This window comes from Alosa pseudoharengus, unplaced genomic scaffold, assembly GCF_046254945.1.
Source record: "Alosa pseudoharengus isolate Yale_2024_CS ecotype anadromous, Long Island Sound unplaced genomic scaffold, YU_APseudo_1.1 YU_APseudo_1.1_scf_9, whole genome shotgun sequence".
NCBI classification, from domain to species: Eukaryota; Metazoa; Chordata; class Actinopteri; order Clupeiformes; family Clupeidae; genus Alosa; species Alosa pseudoharengus.
In genome coordinates, this window is record NW_027468881.1 from 22,160,493 (window position 1) to 22,182,516 (window position 22,024).

At 43.4% G+C, this 22,024-nt stretch overlaps 1 protein-coding gene across 1 annotated transcript in view; it reads left to right on the forward strand.

Moving 5' to 3' along the window:
• dvl1a (dishevelled segment polarity protein 1a) overlaps positions 1-21,666 on the forward strand; it is a 39,753-nt gene extending 18,087 nt beyond the window's left edge. The window contains exons 5-15 of the mRNA XM_076277142.1: positions 6,519-6,657; positions 8,131-8,224; positions 8,395-8,464; positions 9,094-9,233; positions 12,086-12,162; positions 13,462-13,529; positions 13,647-13,724; positions 15,554-15,688; positions 17,351-17,518; positions 17,730-17,945; positions 20,165-21,666. Of these exons, the coding sequence (XP_076133257.1) occupies positions 6,519-6,657; positions 8,131-8,224; positions 8,395-8,464; positions 9,094-9,233; positions 12,086-12,162; positions 13,462-13,529; positions 13,647-13,724; positions 15,554-15,688; positions 17,351-17,518; positions 17,730-17,945; positions 20,165-20,817 (1,838 nt within the window). The 3' untranslated portion in view covers positions 20,818-21,666. The remainder of the gene's footprint in view (positions 1-6,518; positions 6,658-8,130; positions 8,225-8,394; positions 8,465-9,093; positions 9,234-12,085; positions 12,163-13,461; positions 13,530-13,646; positions 13,725-15,553; positions 15,689-17,350; positions 17,519-17,729; positions 17,946-20,164) is intronic.
• Positions 21,667-22,024: the final 358 nt, after the last annotated feature.

Consider the following 22,024-nt stretch of genomic DNA (forward strand, 5'->3'; position numbering starts at 1 on the left):
CCTTGTGTCTTGTGTCTTTGAGCTATTTCCCATTCAACTCGTTAATCCCTATTCTTCAAGAGATATAGAGCAGGTTGCAGGTTCTGTTGACCACAAAGGAACAAAGAAAGAGTACAACTTAAACCAAGCCAAATGAATGTAAAACCTGTGGCCATTCTTAAAGCAACACCAAAGAGTTTTTTGCACCTTAAAATAATGTTTCCAAAATCGTTTCAGTGGTTCATCAACAGGGTGAACGGCACTTCTGCATTCGCTGCGCGGCCCTCTATCGGCTATAACCGCACTATGTAAGTTTGCCAGATCGGGTAGCGGATCTGTAGTTCGATGGAATGAGACATAAGAAACTACAAATTTGACTTGCATCTGAAGTCGCAATACATCGTACTTTCATAAAATCATGCAACATATTCTACCTTGTCTGTGGACATTGTTATTTGCAAAGCTGGTGCTGGAAAAACAAATAGTGCGTTTGACAGAGGAAAAGTTCTTTGGTGTTGCTTTAAAGTCCTCAAACTGCATGCATGTGAATCTACACACAGTCAGAGCCAGTGGTGTAGTCTAGTTAGCTGTAGTGGGTATACTGTGATGTAGTCTAGTTAGCTGTAGTGGGTATACTGTGATGTAGTCTAGTTAGCTGTAGTAGGGATACTGTGATGTAGTCTAGTTAGCTGTAGTGGGTATACTGTGATTTAGTCTAGTTACCTGTAGTGGGTATACTGTGATGTAGTCTAGTTAGCTGTAGTGGGTATACTGTGATGTAGTCTAGTTCAGTGTTTTTCAACCTTTTTTGTGCCACGGCACACTTTTGACACATAAAATGTCCCACGGCACACTAACATCCTGTGTGAAGAAAAAATAAACATACCATAGCCTAAAATTTCAAATAATACACAGATATGGCCTTATTATGGCTTCTATGCAAGACCTGCTCAATAAAACAAGCGCCCTCTGTTTCATTTGTAGGTGACTATATCTAATTTAATTGTTGTTATGAACTGGATATGTGATGATTCTGTGAATACTGGATATGGGGCCCCCGTTGTACAATGCCTGCATACCACAAATAGTGCAATCATACAATCAATGAGGGCATGTGGTTATAAATTATTTGATGCAACAATTGCTTTTCTGGACCAGTGAGTGACATTTGGGTAATTTTCTGCGGCACACCTGATGATCTCTCACGGCACACTAGTGTGCCCCGGCACAGTGGTTGAAAAACACTGGTCTAGTTAGCTGTAGTGGGTATACTGTGGTGTAGTCTAGTTAGCTGTAGTGGGTATACTGTGATGTAGTCTAGTTAGCTGTAGTGGGTATACTGTGATGTAGTCTAGTTAGCTGTAGTGGGTATACTGTGATGTAGTCTAGTTAGCTGTAGTGGGTATACTGTGATTTAGTCTAGTTACCTGTAGTGGGTATACTGTGATGTAGTCTAGTTAGCTGTAGTGGGTATAGTGGTAGTATAGTGGTCATCAACCCCAAATGTTCCAAAGATTTTAAGTGGGTATACTGAGATGGTGATGCTTTTGAAGTGGGTATACTGCGTAGTCCTGCGTATCACGTAGACTACACCACTGGTCAGAATGCCAACACCAAGTATTTGTCCAAATGCGTACATCTGCAGTGTCCACATCAATGTGTCAATGACATCTTCATCATAGACTGTCAGTAAATCTCTTGTAATACTTGGATTAGTTAGCGAGATTGCTGCAGACATGTGAACGTGCAGGGATGAGCGTGCCGCGGTCGTGAGGGGGTTTTGTGAAAGCGTCTGCACATTAAAGAGCTTTACATTTTGTGCACAGGGGAACCTCTGTTGGTTCTTCTTTTCAGACGAATGATTTGTGGCTTGTTTGTTTTCTTGGCTGCACAGTTTGCATAGATGGAAAGAAATGGTCTACGGGGAAAGACCCCCTGGAAAGATGAAAGTCTTCTCCCATCTTGAGAGAGAGAGCGAGAGAGAGAGAGAGAAATGGATAGAGAAAAAATGAAAAGGCTCATCAGTGGAGTATGTGCACGATTCCTTTGCTTGTGAGACGGAGATGTAAGGCATGTTTGTTTATGCTCAGAACTGTTCGGTTCATGCAGAGGGAACAGAGATCTCCAAATCCTTGTGGGGTTTTTTGACACCCCTTCATGACACACACACACACACACATATATATTTCTCTGCACTTCTCCCAGGTTTCTATGTATTGTTCCTGTGTTTTTTGTCTGTCTCACGGAGAGATCCTCGCACTGAAAGGCATCCTAATTACGGTCTCCCACTAGCGGTGGCATTTGACACTCTAACAACTCTCTCACCTTCCAGGCTTGGGGTCTCCTGCTGTTCCCACCTCATTAGCCAGGCATTCATCAGGTAATGGCTCTTAATTAGGAGCAGCAAATGGAGTGGTGTTTATTAGAGTATTTGGCTGTATGTGTCTGTGTTTTGCTGTTAGGTGTACTCTGGAGACAAACACTTCATCCGTCCTACAAAAACATGAGCGTACAGTTTTTCTAGAGATTTTACACATTATAATTATCAAACATTGGCACGTATGCCATAACTGCTATGCTCATTACCAAAATTAAACAAACATTACCAAGAAAACGTCACTCAATTCAAAAGATACTTTAAATAGAAGCAGAACATCCTACAGCTATCAAAGTACATGTGGAACAAATGCAGAAGTGTCATTCAAGCCCGCTGTGGTTTCATTAATGAATGGCCAATTAATAAATGGGCAATACACTTGGGAATTTCAGTGAAATCCAGACAAATAATCTTCTCATCATTAGTTGTCTGTTTTTAACAAACATCAATAACAAGTAAACAAGTTTGTCATTTGCTCGCTTGATGATTTTGTTATTTTGTATGAACCTATAGGACCATAGGATGTAGTGTGTGTGTGTGTGTGTGTGTGTGTGTGTGTGTGTGTGTGTGTGTGTGTGTGTGTGTGTGTGTGTGTGTGTGTGTGTGTGTGTGTGTGTCAGATCACCTCCCAGAGCTTGTGCTCCAGAAACGCCCGTGTTCAGGATGAGTAATTAATTATCCCCTGCCCATCTGGACTGCCTGTGAATGTGCTTGACTGTGTGTTCATTAACTCTCACTAATGAGCAGCCATCTCTAGTGAGTTCTGTTATTACCTCCTATTCACACTCTCGTAGAGTGTACTCCTTTGTGGTACAAGAAGTATGTTGTATGTCTCTCATGGTGCAAGTCTGGACTGTGTTTATGATACAGAGGTTAAAGTGGTGATGGCTGTTTTTTTGGGGGGGGCGGGGGGTTGTGAACAGAAATGTACACTTGTGAGTGTACAAGGTGTGAGGTTTCCCTTAGCATTGGGTGCTCTTTCTGAGAGAGTAGATGAATAATGTAGTTTTCGGTGGGTTAAGGAGGGGGCAGGTGTCATGCCTAGGGGCACAAGCGTCTATGCACCCGAGAGAGAGAGGATCCCTTTCACTGCCCTCAGGCACCCACTCCTGTACTGAGATAGGTCAATTGGCCTGATTTATCATAACACTGTTGTCTACTCTGTTTTGCCTCTCAGCAATGGGGTTCTGCCTTTCTGCGACGTTTTGGCCTTCAGCTTTCTTTTTTTGTTTGGTTGAAATTTGAGTTCGCCTGTCATGAACATTCAGGGCTAAAAATCTGCAGTGAAAAGATTGTGCCGGCTGCAACTAACATAATCAGTATTGCTCTCTTTTCTGAATGACAGATCATGTTGGTTATACGTTTAGTGGTGAGTGTCTTCTACAAAAAGATGTATGTATGTTATTGTCCAGAGGCAGCATAGATTGTGTGTGATAATGTGCTTAGACCTGCCGATAATGTCATAAATCACCTGGTGGCAGCAACGTACATCATAGTTTAGCGTAACCGATAAGCGCCGCGGTCTGCTCTGTCTTGGGAATAATTCCGCCACCTGACAGCACCTTAGCAAAGAGCGTGCACAGCGTGAGTTAAACGACTTTGTGTGCACTCTCGTTGTCCTCCAAATAACTTCCTCCTAGTGACTGACAGCTTAGCAGAGCACTCTTACTAGTTAAGGTAAGACGGGAGTTTTGGATTTTAATTGAAGAAGGGCAAATATCACCTAAATTAGCCTATTTAATGTAGACCGCGTTATGGCGGATTGCACATTTGTTTCGCTCCATTTTGTACTAGAATATCTGCAGTGATAAATATTGAGCATGTGAGTAGCCTATGGGGAATTTTGGATGCTAACCGGCTGGAAACAATTCTCTGACAGGGATCTAGAACACGCGGTCGACTAAAGAACTTTTCCCCATGTCTTAATAATTGCCATACATCCTTTATTGACGTGTTGGTGTCAGCAACGTTTATGCGCCAGGGTTAAATTTAACGCGTCTTTATTGTGTTGTGGTAAGCAGACTATCCAAACGTTTATTATTATTATTATTATTATTATTATTATTATTATTACATTTACTGGACTTCTTTGAGCCGTTAAGCATTCACTGAATTCGCAAAATGAACATCACTGGATGTTTTTCGTCTGGGTTTTTTCTTTTGCCTCGGGATATTTTTGTAATTAATTTAAAGCTTGAAACGAATCCCAGACATATTTGTGTTACCAAGATGATGAAAGCCTCATTGACAATCTAGTCTAGCAGTCTTTTTGTGAAAGTGAAGTGTGAAAAAGTCCTCGTTAGTCTCTCAGTTCTAGCATTACTAAATGCTGAATGTATCGTTAGGTAGCCTAATAGCTGATTCCAGATGTTCGTGAGCCGTTTCCAGCCAGCGCCGAATTGAATCATTCTATTTTTTTTTATGTAAATTTCTACTTCAGTGACTGACTATGGGTTTATTCCTATCTGTGTTTCCTTTCCTTCAGCACCTCTATTGCAGATAAGACGTGGAGCCAGACACCTGCCACCCTGCAGATTTCAGCCAAACTGAGTGCGCAGGGAGGGGGCAGCATACACGCGTTTCTGAGCATGAAAGAACTCCAGAGATCGTTCATTCATTCAGACCTACAGCGTGTGTTTCTGTGTGTAGTGTGTGTGTGTGTATGTATGAGTGAGTGTGAGTGAGTGTAATAGCATACCACACACTTTGGACTGCATGTTTTTGTTGTTCTTTTCCGACGGAGCCTGGACTCTTTATAGCTGCGTGATAAGATTGTCTGGGCCACACACAGGGCTGGGAGAAATCCTTGCTTTGTGCACTCTGGCATGTTTGTACTGGGTTGTGCAGGGAAGAGATATGAATGAAAGAGCAGTTCAAACAGCAGTCGGGTGTTGATAATTAATGTATGGGCACACACACTTACACCAGCACACACACACACACACACACAATTGTTGTACTTCTCTGGGCATATAGTGCTTCGTAGAAATGAGCACTCCCATTATATTGGAATGTCTTGGTCGTTCTTGGAGAGGCCCAACTAGGCATCGTCTTCATCATCTGACCCGACCCCTCCAACCAATACGGTGCCACCCTGAGGCTTGGCATCAGCCAAGGCCCTGGCAGTGTACGTATGCTTTGTGTGTGTGTGTGTGTGTGTGTGTGAAGGGAACTAGTTAGTTACGTGTGTCAAACATTAGGGTCAATGAGGCCAGGACTGTTTTCTCTTGAATTGCACTAGAAGTGTACTTCCTTAGTACATCATAAGTGTGTCATTGTATAAACACGTATAAACACAATCAACTATTTACAGGTTCCCACGGGTCATGGAATTTCTCATGGTCATGGAATTTTGAAAAGTCCATTCCAGATATGGAATGTTAGGGAATTTTATAATTTTTTGGGGAAAGTCATGTAATATCAGGGTATTTTGTTGTAGCAGTTTAAAATTTACTTGCCAAAATACATTAATACAAATGTATTTCCACACAGAATTGGCGTATATCTGGTTATTAGCTTTACTGCTTGCTTGAGTAGTTGTGGTTAACCCAACTTTGTTTATTCAATGCTCGTTTACTCATCACCAGCTCTAAAAAGAGAAAGATGCTTGAACGCTACGCGGCTGCTCTGGAATCTTTAGTCGGTATATTGTACCATTCATAGTAGATGATGGACATTCTGGGGGGTTTTTTGTCAGGGAAAAGTCATGGAATTTTACATTTGACTTAAAGTGGGAGCCCTGTATTTAACAATACCACTTCTCTTTCTCCTCTTGGCTCCTTTCATGGTACTGTTCAATGCTCATGGTTATGGTTATGATGTTTCTAGTTATGGTTATGGTTGCTCCATGGAGACTTCTTCATGAAAGTACTTGTTATTTCCAGAATCTACCACCCAAAATCCCCAAATCTTGGCTGTTGCTAGGATGGTATCAGAATCATAAGTTGGTAAAAGTGCACCATGTGAAGGGTTTTCCCAGATCGCATCAAAAATGTGTGTGTGCATCCTAATTTGTATGCAATATCGACGTTTGTGAAATTATTTATGTCATCTTTGTCTTCATCTTGTTCCTGTGTCTGGAGGTAAATATGTTGCCATGGAGACAGATGCATCCCTGCCCTCAGTGCTTTTTCTGACCTTCCGTGTGTTGTTCCTCATTTAGTCTCCCGGGTCAACGGGCACTCCAAAACCGATCGTGGCGCCCGCGACTCAGCCATGGGCTTCGACAGTGCCTCCATGATGAGCAGCGAGCTGGAGTCCAGCTCTTTTGTGGACAGCGAGGAGGACGAAGACACTAGCAGGTTGGTGCCATTTGCTGTTGCTCATCCCTTCGCCCACTAGGGGGAGCCCTGGAATCAAATTGTGATGGGAAAACCCATCACACGGTGAAATTTCACCAACCTAGGATTCTGATACCATCCTAGCAACATCCAGGTAGGTAACAATTGTAGGATAGGATTCCGGATGTTGCCAGGGGACGGTATCCAGGATGTTGCTAGGATGGTGTCAGAATGGAAACACCAACATTTGGGTACATTAGCTTATTCACCGTATCTCCCAGTTAGATAAGTCAATACATACCCTTCTTGTCTCTGTGCGTGCAGTAACTTGTTCTGACGCACCCACCGCTAGCCTAGCTTAACACAGTGTCTTTGAAGTGGACGGCTCCAATTAGCTTACAACTCCCAATAGTGATCTCCAACATTTTATCATTTACATTTTGTGACTAGTATAAACATGTACAATGTGTACAAATTCTAATGTAAAATGAAACTTTATAAGGATTAACATACTTGGAACTATGTTCTGCTAGTTGGGTGGAGTGATTTGCACGCAGCTCTTGAAAAGCTCCAGTGCTACTTCTGAAAATCCCAAGTAGCAGTTCTTGGTAAAAATTCATTAGAGGGAGCTGAAACGGAGCTGTAAACAATAGTTTTTGATTTCACCATGTGATGGGTTTTTCCCAGATCCCATCCTAATTGCTTTTGAGCTCACAGTGTGCTCTATAGAGTTCACTTGCTGTAGGTAAACAGACAGGGAGCATAAGGCCCATTGCTTCATAAGTCTGAGATCATGTGTTGTTATTTTGTGCCTCATGTTCCAGAATGTTTTATTGGAATCTTCATGTGTTCTTGGAAAATTGTGGTAGATGATGTAAGTAAGGCGTTGCATAACACGAGGGTGGTGTTGATATCATCTGCCACAATGTGTGACTATTGTTGTCCAGTTCTGGTCTGTACACAGTGTGAAATATTCCCTGAATCAGATGACATCACAATACCACCATTTGTTCTTGTGTTTGTCCCTTTTGTTTGTTTATTTATTTATTTATGTTAAGGTTAATTTGACATGGACATTGCACATTAATAAACATGAAATGTACATATGCCAGAATTAGCCAAAAATGACTATTTTACATCTGTTGTCCATGGACAGGTGTTACAAGGTCACCTAAAAGAAAATCAGGGAATATTATAGTATATAGTAAATTGACACAAAGCACATAAAACAAGCAATAACAATAAAGGCAGAATAAATAAAAACAACAACAAAAACAGACAGAACAGCAGACAGAACAAACAGAGTTTGACCACATTCAAAACACAACTCACAGAAGTGAAAGGACATGCACTCTAACTCTAAAGAATGCCTGTGTTTGACTGGTTTTATATGCTTGTAAAACAACAACTATGAGTCTGTTTTTCTTTTCTTTCTTTCTTTCTTCCTTCCTTTCTTCTGTCTTTCTCTTTGTCTTTATTCTCTGTGTGTTTTAGACTCAGCAGCTCCACAGAGCAGAGTTCCTCCTCTCAGCTCATGCGTAGGCACAAGCGGCGGAGACGGAGGCAGAAAGTGGCCAAGATGGACCGGGTGGGTACACCACTGGACTGTCAGTCTGAGGAAGCCACATCTGAAAATGATCTATAGACTCTATACGTTTGTTGTTTCTTCTTCTGTTGCTTCCATACGTCTGTTAGAGTTTCCTAATAACTGAGGGCCGGTGGTACTGATGGTGTGTGTTGGCTTCTGTGTTTTTGCAGTCGTCTTCGTTTAGTAGCATCACCGACTCCACTATGAGCCTCAACATCATCACTGTCACTCTCAACATGGGTAAGGAACCTGTCACATCTCCAGCATCAGTTATTTTAGAGCACTTGTCTTTCCCTTTCACCTCTCTCTCTCTTTATCTATCCTCTCTTACCCTTTCTCTCTCTCTCTCTCTCACTCCCTCTTTCCCTTTCACCTCTCTCTCTTTCTTTATCTCTATCTATCTAAGTATAAGTATATATACTCTTTTGATCCCGTGAGGGAAATTTGGTCTCTGCATTTATCCCAATCCGTGAATTAGTGAAACACACTCAGCACACAGTGAAGTAAAGCACACACTAATCCCGGCGCAGTGAGCTGCCTGCAACAACAGCTGCGCTCGGGGAGCAGTGGGTTAGGGGTTAGGTGCCTTGCTCAAGGGCACTTCAGCCGTGCCTACTGGTCGGGGTTCGAACCGGCAACTCTCCGGTTACAAGTCCGAAGCGCTAACCAGTAGGCCACGGCTGCCCCTATCCCTCTCTCTTTCCCTTTCTCTCTCTCGCCCTCTCTCTCCCTTTCTCTCTCTATATATACCTCCTCCTCCTCTCCCTTTATTTATTACTTCTTTAGGGATTCACAATAGAGACCATCTGCTGATGGACATTTTGGACTTCAATAGACTTATTATTCCTCTTCTTCTTCTTCCTGTCCAGAAAAGTACAACTTCCTGGGCATCAGCATAGTAGGCCAGAGCAACGACAGGGGGGACGGAGGAATCTACATCGGTTCCATCATGAAGGGCGGCGCAGTGGCTGCCGATGGCAGGATCGAGCCCGGCGACATGCTCTTGCAGGTGCTCCAGTCTGTTTAACGTGCATGGTCTGACCAACTTTGATTGTGACACACTATTAGTGTGCAGGAAATGTCAGGAAATGATGCTAACATTCTGTAACGCTATCAGAGGTTTCACAACGATTGCGTTATGCAGGTGTCAAGAAATGTTCCCATGTAAAATTGGTTGCTGCCATCCAGATCATATTCATGGCCCTCTACTATCATTGGAACATTCACAGCAGGAAATATGTGTTTCGAGAAAAAGAAATGTGTGACCTATGGAGTGTAGTTTCCTGAAAGGAGTAGCGGTGGGGAAATACATGGAAATGCCAGTTGGCAGGCAAAGCTATAGTCTGAAGCCAGAAGCCTGAAAAGCTGGCTATACTTGTACATTTCTAGCATGTGTCACATCACATGCATGTGTGTGTGTCAATAAAGGAGCAGGACACTTCTTGTCCTGGCTCATGGCTTGCTTTTTAACCGTGTTCGCTTACTGGATGTGCACAACACACAGGGAGAACAGTAGCCTACAATGGTTGTCCATGGCAACTTACCGTCTTTGCCAAAATTAGCGAAATGAACAAAACAAAAATTAACGAATGAACTTGATTATGACAAAGTCATAAACTTATAAGCTACAGTTAAGCCAAACACCATCGGTTTCTCACCATCAGTTCCTAACACCATCAGTTTTCTAACACCATCAGTTTCTCACAAAACATTATCACCACCCGCCCTCGCTAGGTGTGAATCTAACCGTATTTTAAACTTTTATGTTCAGACATACACCCAGATAGCAAAATCAGATTGGCAGATAGCAGAACACTGGTGGTATGCTGCCATCTCTTTAAATTTAACTTGTCATGAATATTAAGAAAAGTTAATAAAATGATATATGGAGTATAACTGAACAAATGAAAAATATTTTAGACCAATAGCAATTTTTCTGCAACCCGCCAGCGGACCGCCAGAGAACCAATGAGCAAAATGCCAGTGGACCGCCAGCTATGCCCCCAATGGACCGTCAGTGGTCCGCCAGCCTCTTGCTATCTGGGCACTCACCCGATTGAAATACTGACTTAGTATTAAAGGAATTATCCGGAGTAAAATGCACTTTAGATCAATTTACGGATGATTGGGAGTACATACGTTGAGTTGACATCAAAATCATGTTATTCGGATGTGTTTTGAGAAAGTTCGATTTTACCGTTTTTAGTCAAAACTCGTTAGCCTGGAAGTGACCCGGGCATGTCATTTTGCCGCTACAAAACGCTATTTTTATACCTCTTCTACAGTTCCAAACAACATTACACTTACGTGGTAGTGAGTAGAGGGTCCCTAAAGCCAAACCGAAGTATCCCGAGGTCTTTATGTGGTCGGATAGAGAGTCCAGAATGAATTTCATCAAGCCAGTACCTTTCCGGAAATGTTGCTGCTGCAGCTAGCATCTTTAGGGGAAAGTCCGTAGGAGTCGAATGCCGAGTGTGGAGTAGAAGTTTTTTTTTTAAAAACATAGTCCAGTAGTCCAACTTCATTTCAATTTTGAAAGAAATATTGGACTATGTTTTTAAAAAAGCAAAAACGGCGACGAAATTGTGTATTTCCAGAGCGTGTTACTCCACACTCGGCAATCGACTCCTACGGACTTTCCCCTAAAGATGGCAACTGCAGCACGTAAGTGTAATGTTGTTTGGAACTTCAGAAGAGGTATAAAAATAGCGTTTTGTAGCGGCGAAATGACATGCCCGGGTCACTTCCAGGCTAACGAGTTTTGACTAAAAACGGTAAAATCGACCCTTCTCAAAACACATCCGAATGACATTATTTTGATGTCAACTCAACGTATGTACTCCCAATCATCTGTAAATTGATCTAAAGTGCATTTTACTCTGGATAATTCCTTTAATGTCAGACCCAGACATTCTGTGTGTGTGTGTGTGTGTATGTGTGTGTGTGTGTGTGTGTGTGTGTGTGTGTGTGTGTGTGTGTGTGTACATGTGTGTGCTGTGTAAGTGTGGCTAATGTGTGTGTGTGTGTGTGTGCTGTGTACGTGTGGTTTTATGTTTGTGTGTGTGTGGGTATGTACGTGTGGCTTATGTTGTGTGTGTGAGTGTGTGTGTGTGTGTGTGTGTGTGTGTGTGTGTGCGTGTGTGTGTGTGTGTGCTGTCTACGTGTGGCTTATGTTGTGTGTGTGTGTGTGTGTGTGTGTGTGTGTATGTGCCGTCTACGTGTGGCTTATGTTGTGTGTGTGCCTTTCCCTTTCCTTCCTTTAGCAGGCGTCTTTGATGTGTGTGATATGCTCTCTCTCTGAGTGTGCAGTGTCGCCACAGTTGCAGGCCACAATCTCTCAAGTTAATCTCTCCAGGCCTGTCTGTGTGAAGGAGCTTTCATGCTGCATGCAGCTAGTCTTTCATGATCAGGTGCCTGTGTAGCATCATATGAGGCATGGCTCTAAAGCATTAGCTTAGCTCATCACCCTGGTCTGTATCCTCAATTTTCACTATCAATCTTAGCATTAAGCTAAGGTATATATACTTATTCAGCCAAAAATAAAAAAAAATATTCATGCAAAATTCATTAAAATGGTGTATATAGTGTTTTGGAACCAAACTATTCATACATTGTTTAGCTTAGTGCTAAGATTGAGAGTGAATACTGAGGATACAGACCAGGATATTGTGAGGAGACATCTTAGGCTACGTCCAAAAATAAGGATTTCATGATGAGTGTCAGGCTGCACCCACAGACGTTTTGTGTAATGTGATGAGCTTTGTCAGTGCATTTTCTCCATAGGAACACAGCATGAATGAACTAAACAAACCTCAATATATTGTGTAGCTATATAAATGACATCAGCTATCTCTGTCTCAGGTTAATGATGTGAACTTTGAGAACATGAGCAATGACGACGCTGTGAGGATTCTGAGAGAAATTGTGTCCAAGCCCGGGTAAGGCATTTTTTTTTTCTAGCCAGAGGCATTTTAAAAAATGATGCTTCCATATGGATCTGTCATAGTGTGGAGATGGGTTCCTCCTGGGAACAATGCTGCAAGCGCCAGAGAGCCTTTAGAGGAATTGTGATATGTGTGTGGGAGGATAGACTCCTATAGTAGACCAGACCTCGTTGCATATTATCACCCACACACAGTCATACAGTGGAAACTTAGGCCTACAGCAACTATGGTCTGTAGTGTCGCGTAGTGGTTAAGGAGCTGGTTGGCATGTAGTAGTCTGAAAAGTTGTGGGTTCAATATCCGGCTTCCACCATTTTGCCCTTGAACAAGGCACTTAAAGGTGCCCTGCCACATGTATTTCATTATTTTGTGGTAATGTCTGAAGTTCTACCATGGATTCTGTAACATTTTTTGTGAAAAACATGCCTTGGTTACCTTGTTTCAAGCCATTCTAGCGTGGTATAGAAAGCCTGCAGGAAGACTCAGTTTCATTTGCACTAGTTCTCATTAATATTCAACGAGTTAAGTTGCTTGACTCTGATTGGCTAACACCTAGTCGGTTTCATCCATAACATGACAGGTGTTATCAACTAATTTGGCATGAACTTAGCTTGGCTAGCGAGTGCTAGCATTGTCCAAATGGGCATAAAACCTGCTAGGCTAGCGAGTGCATTAAACACTGCTTCTGGTTGCAGACTGCCGTGATGGTAGTCTACTGCTCCAGGCTTCAACAGCAGCCTTTTTGCAAAGCCTGTGGCATTGTTCAAAAAAATAAACTGAAGCCATTTGATTCTCAACTCAATTTTGCCTACTGAGTTATTGGGCAAAATGCATTGTCGAAGTTCTATTCGTGCATAGCGCACAATCCCGTTGACATTCAGCCATCCTTACATACGAAAACTGTCACAGAGCTAGACGAATTCTGTGGGCACGGTCTTAACTGGGCGAGCTCATGAATAGTAATGAGCTCAGTTAATTCCACATTAAACTGAAGAGCTTTTGCAGTTGGCCTGATTTCTCCGCTTATTTCTTTTCAGTGGCTAGCGCTGCCAGAGGAGGTAGCTGTTCATGTTCACATACACAACATAGCACAAACACATATGGAACTAACATATTTTTAAAAAAATACAAGTTTTTTTTTTGTGTGGCAGGGCACCTTTTGTGTGGCGGTTTTGTGTGGCAGGACACCTTTAAAGTTGCTCCGGGGACAATGGTCCTGGTAATTGTGAGATGTAAGTGGCTTTGGATAGAATGCTAAATTAATAAATGTAAATGTAAATGCTCTGTGTGCAGTCCCATCAGTCTAACCGTGGCCAAGTGCTGGGACCCGTCCCCTCGAAGTTACTTCACTATCCCCAGAGGTAGGAGCCCTGTACTACTTATTCTAACAGCAGTTAGCATCACAAAGAGTCCATACAGTATATTACTAATAGGACTAATAGTACATACTAATATCTACTTTGGTTTTTTTTCCTCAGCTGAACCAGTGAGACCCATTGACCCTGCTGCCTGGATCTCCCACACCACAGCACTGACTGGGCCTTATCCTCACTATGGTAAAGCTCCATATTCCTCCACATGGTCTGGATGTGCACTGAAACAGGCTGGACAGAGTAAAAAGATCTGAGGTGTGTTCAAATTCGCAAACATAGGCGAACGTTTGCAAATTGTCTGAGGAGGTAGTTTTCCGCGAACATACGGTGGAGCTGGACATGAGCTTGACAAAGGTAACAATGCAATGACAGTTACGTTAACACCAAATCGTTCAAATTGAACAATTCAGAGAAAACATGTTCGCCTCAAACGTTCACCAATGTTTGCCGAATTTGAACGCACCTCTGCTGACTTGCACCCCAGCAGTCAGTCGATAAATTGATTATGTTCTTGAACAGGAAAATTGGATTGTACAGGGAAGCTTTTTATGTATGTATTAGCCGCATCGTGTATAAAATAAACGCATGGCGGTGTTTTATGCAAATCATAAAAGACAAAACTGTGTATCGACCGCACCCTTGTATTAACCGCAGTGTCCAATAGCCCAATTATTCAGAATCGGATCAGTGCTTTAGAAGAAGGAAGAATGGGGAAATGAAATGTATAGCCATCCCCTGTGTAGTGACCTCATAGACCATCCTCTGTGTAGTGAACTCATAGTGAAAGAAATGTTGTATTGTAGTTGTGTCCTGACCTTGACTTGAGTCATGAGTACTGTTGATTCTGGGAAATGGTGTCCTTAAAAAGATTATAATCAATTGTTTCCTTTCCTGTTTACCGGTATGTAGATCTTAGCGATTCTCCATGCACATAATGATTAGCAGAGGGTTTTCCCGTGTTTAAAATGCTGTTCACTTCCTGGGCCTTTGTTGTGCTAATGTTTTCCTTAATATATTATTAGATTAGATTAGATGAGATTAGATTCAACTTTATTGATTCAACTTTATTGTCATTGTGCAGAGCAAACCAAGACCTGTAAAATATTTCTGTTCAAATCCTATGTCTTCATATTATTTTCAACCTTTGAAATTACTTCAGTTTTACTGCCTGAAAATCACATTATCTGGTAATCAATGTTTGGACATTAATATAATGAACAGTATTATTCATAGGCAGCCCAAATATTGTAGGGTGGACAACATGTTCTCATGACTGAACTGGTAAACATTCTCATTGATCTTCTACAAGGGCCTAGATTTGAAAAAAAAGTGCAAAAAGAGTGACTTTAAGAGTAGTATAAACTTGTTTTTGTACGCATTTGGTATCAATATTTTTTTTCTTTACATACTATATTTTGTTAATGTACCAATATTTGAGCTCTCCACCTGTAATGGGCTTGAAGATTTTAAGGATTAAACAAGTGCATTTGTTGCAGGGACCCCAAGGCTTGACATTAATAAAGTATTGTATTTGCAGACAAAATAATGATTGGTGCCATGTGGATACAAAATATGAGTTTACAAGACCCTCAATATCACCAGTGTTGCACTTTCTTCCATATCTAGAGCCTTATATAGAACTAATGGGCATGCAGTACAAAGTCGTAACAGTCCAGTCATACTGAAAACATGTCTGTCTTCCACCCTACAAAGTGTGGGCAGGCTAGGAATAATACTTTTCTAGATATTAATGCCCAAACATGGCCTCCAAGATAAGGCATTTCTGAGAGTGTGAAAATTATACAACAAGGGTGGAAAAATACTAAAAAAAAAACATTGGAATTTATCACAGGTCTTAATTTTGTTACCTAAATATTAGGTAGACAAACTTTGAGCAAAATCTGAGATGGTGCAGCATCCATTTTCCTGGATTTTGTCTGATTTGACACGGAATGACCCAGTATTTGGTTAATCTCAGTCAATCTCAAAATGTGGTTCTCGCTGTCTCCTAGAACTCGATGATCTGCCTCTCTCTGTGAATAAAACGGACATGGCGACCATCGTGAAGGTGATGCAACTCCCAGATTCTGGCCTGGAGATTCGTGACCGGATGTGGCTGAAAATCACTATCGCTAACGCCATCATAGGTGAGAGGAAACTGAGTAATCTATAGTAGCAAACACCTATCCCTGCTAGCTGTTACTGGCTTTTAGCGGTCTGACTTTTAGCTTGCAGTAGATAAGATATATTTAGCTGGAAGACTATTTTACTCAAGCAATAAGCTCTGAGAGGCCGTTGAGACACGAAATGGAGCCAAGAAATGTATTTCCTCTATCAGAATGGTTGCCGTGCGATGCAGCAACTTATTTATAAGCAAGTTATACAAATGAAAGCCTTTAACTAAAATGCATGAATCAGAGAACTAAATGTGTAAAATAGTGATTGACAAATAGAATAGTAACGTTCAGTGTTGCTCACAAGACCCAGTTCATTTGAACATAACCACCTATATCCTAGTAGTACCTTTGATTCCAATTCTGTATACGTGTTTGTGATACAGGAGCATTTGGTCCATTCAGAGGTGTGTGGTCATTCTGCACACACACAGATAGTTTTTCTACTCTATAGTTTTTAAATCAGTTTAAGCTTTCTTTTGCCCCCCCCTACACATATACACACCACCACCACCACCGCCACTACCATATTTTCGATTTTAGATTATTACCTTGTATATATTCTTATTGTTATCATTATTTCTTTGATCAGGGGCCTATTGCACAAAAGCAGAATTAAGACATTCGGGATAAGTTACTGAGCTGCACTCAATGAATCTAAAACAAGAGCGTACAGGTTTAATTGGTTGCACAAAGACCAAGCCAGGATGAGCAGACACAGATTCATCAAGCCAGGTGAAACCTATCCTGGATAAGTGCGCGCTCACGGCTCCCTCAAATAGACCCTGCCACCGATCACAGATTCACTGATTCACCATGGCAACTAGCGGCTTCATTGCTTCTTCTACGGTGTGAAGTAGGTAGCGATAGCCTTTTCACAACAGCAACACCTCTGTTTAGGAGAATATTGCAGCTAGTGCTGCGACCACCACGCGCAAAATGGTTAGACACTCCCGTGATGTCATATTGTCGCATGACAGGTCAGGAGTGGTGAGAATGTAAGAGTTAATTAATGATCACAAACGTTTAAATAATGACAGTGGGTCTAGGTATATGTGATAACAATGTGTAGTGGGCAGTGGAATAACTATTGGTTTCTGTTTGTGGTGACTGCTGACTGAGATAAGGGATGAGATTAAATCGATCCTGGAATTTAGCCTGGTCTGGAGCAGGCTAGCTCCACAGAATAAATCGCCATGGTAACTTATACCATAACATATCCTGATGCCCCCTATCCCGCTTTTGTGCAACTGGATCACGGATAAATTGAGCCAGGATAACCAAGATATCCCGGCTTAATCCCTTATCCTAGTTTTGTGCAATAGGCCCCTGGGATCTACTTTGTATTATTATTATTATTATTTTATACTATTATTTTACTATTTTTAACCCTTAAAGGTGTAGGTTTTTGAACATTCTAAGTTCCGCAACAATTGAAGGTTTTAAAATTCTATGTTGAATTCAATGAACCCAGATATTTTTTAGAACGTTCATTTCTCAACATTCCCATCACACCGGTGTGACGGTACTCCTTTAAGGGTTAAAGCAAAATTAACTAAATTGACGTTGACATTGACATTGATAGTGTGTGGGTGGCTGACTACTGATACCGCCTGATTCCTGCCTCTCTACCAGGTGCGGATGTGGTAGACTGGCTGTACACGCGAGTGGACGGCTTCAAGGACCGACGGGACGCGCGCAAGTACGCCAGCAGCCTCCTGAAGCACGGCTACCTGAGACACACGGTCAACAAGATCACTTTCTCCGAGCAGTGCTACTACACCTTCGGGGATCTGTGCCAAAGTAGGCTGCTCTCATCACCACCTCCTATGACAGCCTGCTTTATCCAGCACTGTAAGAGATAAAAACCTCCTCTTCTTCTAACTGGTAACCACCCCCCTATCTATCTCTTTCCCTCTCCCTCCCTCTCTCTCACTCTCTCTCTCTCTCCCTATCTCTCTCTCTCTCTCCCCCTTTCCCTTTTCCTCCCCCTGTCTCTCTGATCTTCCTCCAGACATGGCATCTCTCAACCTAAACGAAGGCTCCAGTGGTGGGGCCTCGGAGCAGGACACCCTGGCCCCTCTCCCCCCTCCCGCCACCAACCCGTGGCCCCTAGGCGGTCAGCCGTACCCTTACCCGTACCCCAGCGCCCCGCCCACCTTCCCGCCTGGTTACTCTGACCCGTGCCACAGCTTCCACAGTGGCAGCGCTGGCAGCCAGCAAAGTGAAGGTGAGTGGCCCTGACCGAGGGATCATTCTCTCTCTCTCTCTCTCTCTCTGTTTCTCTCTCTTTCTCTTTCTTTATCTCCCTGTTATCTTCAAGTGTTTTCCTCTTGATGTGCTGCAGCCTTATCTTTGTTTGGGCGGCTCTCTGAAAACTAAATTTCACACTCGGATACAGATGAAATTTAAGTTCTGTGTAAAGCACTTTTTGTTACTTGTGTGCAGGATGTTCTCTCTGAGTGACGTCAATATACGTAGCTGTTAAATTCCGTTTCTCCGAAGATGGAGTTGATTCCACATGTACTGTCCACTTTGAGTCAGTGAGGGAATGTCAGCTTGTAAAACTGTTTGCTAGCATCTTACAACAAGTCCACAGGCTGGCCTCTGGTCCATGCAGGCAGGTGGCTGATGGTTGTGCATCATTTAGTGAGTTTCAGACCAGTTCCTCTGACGTGTACATGAAGATGAAGAAGGCACATTGTGCTTGCACAGCTGGTCCTGACTCTCACATTTCCTCGTTCTTCTTTTCCTTTTGCATCCGTTTTCTTTTCAGAACCTCCCCTTTGTCGCTGTATTCGGTTGGACATTTCATACATGTGGTATGCCCTTGTCTTGGCAGTCCCATCTGCAGTTCCCGCTTTGAGTTGCTGTCATATATTTGCATTTTGCAAACTATTCATTTTTCTGTTCTTGTGGTTGTTGTTGTTTTAAGGACATTTGTCTTCCCCTACGTGCATCTGAGAGCATGTGTGAGTGTGTGTGCTGGTAATGCCTGTGAATTTGCATCTTTCAGGCTCGTGGTGTGATTGATGAGCTGGTGCTGGTTCTTTTGTTTGTGTGTGTGTGTGCGTGTGTGTGTGTGTGTGTGTGTGGATGGCTCCTCGCCTGCGCCTGTAGTTTCAGATGGTTTCTATTCTTCTTTACTGGGGGGTGGTCAGGGGCGTCAGTATTGAGTGGTGTGAGGGCGGTTGTGAGCAACGCCGTGTTGTGTAACTCTGATTGTTCCCTGTGTTGTTTCTGCTGGGCATCTGTAGACTGAAGGACGAGGTTAACTCAGGACTCGGGGGGATCCGGTAAGCCTGCCAGTCATCCTGATCTCACACTTCCCCATTTTTATTTTGTTCTTTCTCTCGTCTCTCATCCTTCTCATCTCTCTCTCTCTCTCTCTCTCTCTCCCTCTCTCTCTCTGTATCTTGTACAAAAGTGGTTTGTTTTGACGTGACCCCCCCCCCCCCCCCCCCCCCCTCTTTGATTCCTGCTGATTCCATGGTGATCCTCCATTTTATTTTCTGGGCATGTCTGGTGGTGTGGCTCATCCTATCTTGTTTACTTTTGAGAGGCGTCTCTCAAAATCACAAAGCATTAGATTCTCATGGGATTGTCACACACGCATCACACACGCACACACACACACACACACACACATGGGGGATGGCCCTTTTTGGGTCATCCCAAGTGTTGCAATGGCCTTCATTGCTCAAAAGGAAGTCTGAACAATGAAAATACTATGACGACAAAACACTATCAGTTTCATCGTGTTCAGATTAGTCATCTACACTTGGACAGCATGTCTTCTACTTCCTCTTGTTTGTTGTTGATTCAGTCTTGATATTCAATATCTGTATTAATATCAAAGTCAGTACTTAATATTTAGTTTTAATATCAATTCAAACAATATTTCACTGTACCAAACAAATAGATCATTATTTGTTTGGATTTTGATGGTTTGTATCAATATCAATGCTCAACATATTTTGTTTTGATATCAATGCAACCAATGTTTTCCTGCATTTGAGAGAACTACAAAAACAAGTTGATCATTACTTCTTTTAAAAAGTAACCTGTGGTAGGGGTGTAAAGGTAGTAGGTACATGTATTCGTACTGAACCTGCAGGTACAAGACGTCAGGTTCAATACAGATGTGTACCGAATGTACCAAGTGCAGTCTTTAACAGTAACATTTTAAAATACTATTCCCATCCGCATCAACACTATAGTCAGTGAATTTTACGTTTGCATTACCTACAGGCTTACTGTAGTGAAAATGAACCGAACCGTGACTTCAAAACCGAAATAAACACAAAACCGTGACTTTTTTGTGTGCCGTTACACCCCTAACCCGTGGCCTAGTCATGTTGGTGGGAGGGACCAGCTCCAGTGGAGATGTTTCTGGAAGTTCTCGGTTGATGTTCTAAAGTGCGTTTCCTCCTCATTTCTTTCTCTCAGGTAGCCGAAGCAGCGGCTCCAACCCCAGCGCTGGAACGGGGACTGGACGCCGGCCTTCCCCGAGGGACAAGGAGCCCAAGTTGGCGTGCGGAGGCAGTGGCGTTGGCGTCGGTGGCGTCGGCGTAGGGGGCAGCGAGTCCGAGCAGGGCACGTGGGGTTGCCGGCGGCCGGGCAACCGCTCGGCCAGTCAGCTGAGCCACCATAGCAGCCACGCCCACTCCCACTCCCACTCGCAGTCCCACCGGAGCCAATGCCCGTCGCAGCACAGCTACGCCTTCTCCTACAGCCACGCCATCCCCTCCGCCATCACCGCCGGCGGCCCGCCCAACCACCACCAACACCACCAACACCACCAACCCCACCACCACCACCACCACCACCAGCAGCAGCATCAGCAGCACCCGGCGTCCTGCAGTCACAGCGATCGGAGTCACGCGTCCTCCTACGGGCCCCCAGGCCTGCCGCCGCCCTACTGCATGGCCCGCTACGCGCCCAAGGCCTCGGCCCCCTCGGCAGCGGCGTCCAGCAACAGCCCCCCCGGGGCGCCCCCGGTGCGCGAGCTGGCCGACGTGCCGCCCGAGCTGACCGCCAGCCGTCAGTCCTTCCAGCACGCCATGGGGAACCCCTGCGAGTTCTTCGTTGACATCATGTAACAGGGGACAGTGCCTTTTTTTATTAAAAAAAGACAGGACGTTAAGGAGCCCAGCACAAGGTAATGCTTCAGATCTGCTGCACAAGCCCCAGTCCCCAGGCCCCACATGCAAACAGACACACACACACACACACACACACACACACACACACACACACACACACACACACACATATATATATACACACGCACACACACACACACACACACACACACACACACATATATACACACGCACACCAATACATGTGCAGATCTTCACACACACACACACACACCAATACATGTGCAGATATTCACACACACACACACACACACCAATACACATGCAGATATTCACCCACACATATATACACACACACACACTCATTCACACCCTCTCTTCTACGTAGGCCAGGACGTGATTTCATCAGCTTGTCTCTATGCTCCGCCATTAGGTGTCATATCAAAAAAGCACACTAAGCAGTTGCACAGCAACAGTGTTTTAACCACACAGTAACAAAAGCAACTACACCACGCAGGTATAACCGAGGCACAAGTGGTCGTGTTGTGTGTTTGCCAAAGTGGGTGAGTGCTGTTGTTTTGCCAACCCAGTCATCCTTGTCCTGGAAAGACTGCAACCGGTCTCCTTGTCTCTGGGTCTGGACTTCAATCCCTGGACCCAGGAGGCCCCAAAAAGGGGAATCCTGTGGATGTCAGCTGGACAGGTGTGATTGTGTATTCCAGCAATAGCTTATTTGGTCTCAGCCACCAGGCTGTGCTTTTCTTACTCTGTATGGTGAACCTGAGCTAAGTTATGAAACAGTGGGAATGGGGTTGTTGTGTGTGTGTGTGTGTGGGGGGGGGGGGGGGGGGGGTTCACTGTGGACACACGGAAGGACACACTCGACTCTGATGGGTGGACATGGCTGCTTAATTGCATGACTGGTAGCGCTGAAGCTCAAGTCAGAACCTTATTTTTTTTTTCTTAATTGTAAGTGATTTAAAGCAAAAACAAAAAACAAAAAAATCCGGAGTCAAGATTCTCCAGAAATCCATGCACTGGATTAATGTTTTTATTTTATGTTTTTTATTTTTTGTTTGTTTGTTTGTTTGTTTTATTGCTATTTATGTGATGTTGAATTGACTGTGTCATACCTTGTCCCAGTGACAGCCAGACAATCAGACCTTGCAGTTTGCTGTTGGTGTTGGTGCCCAGGTTGCGGAGG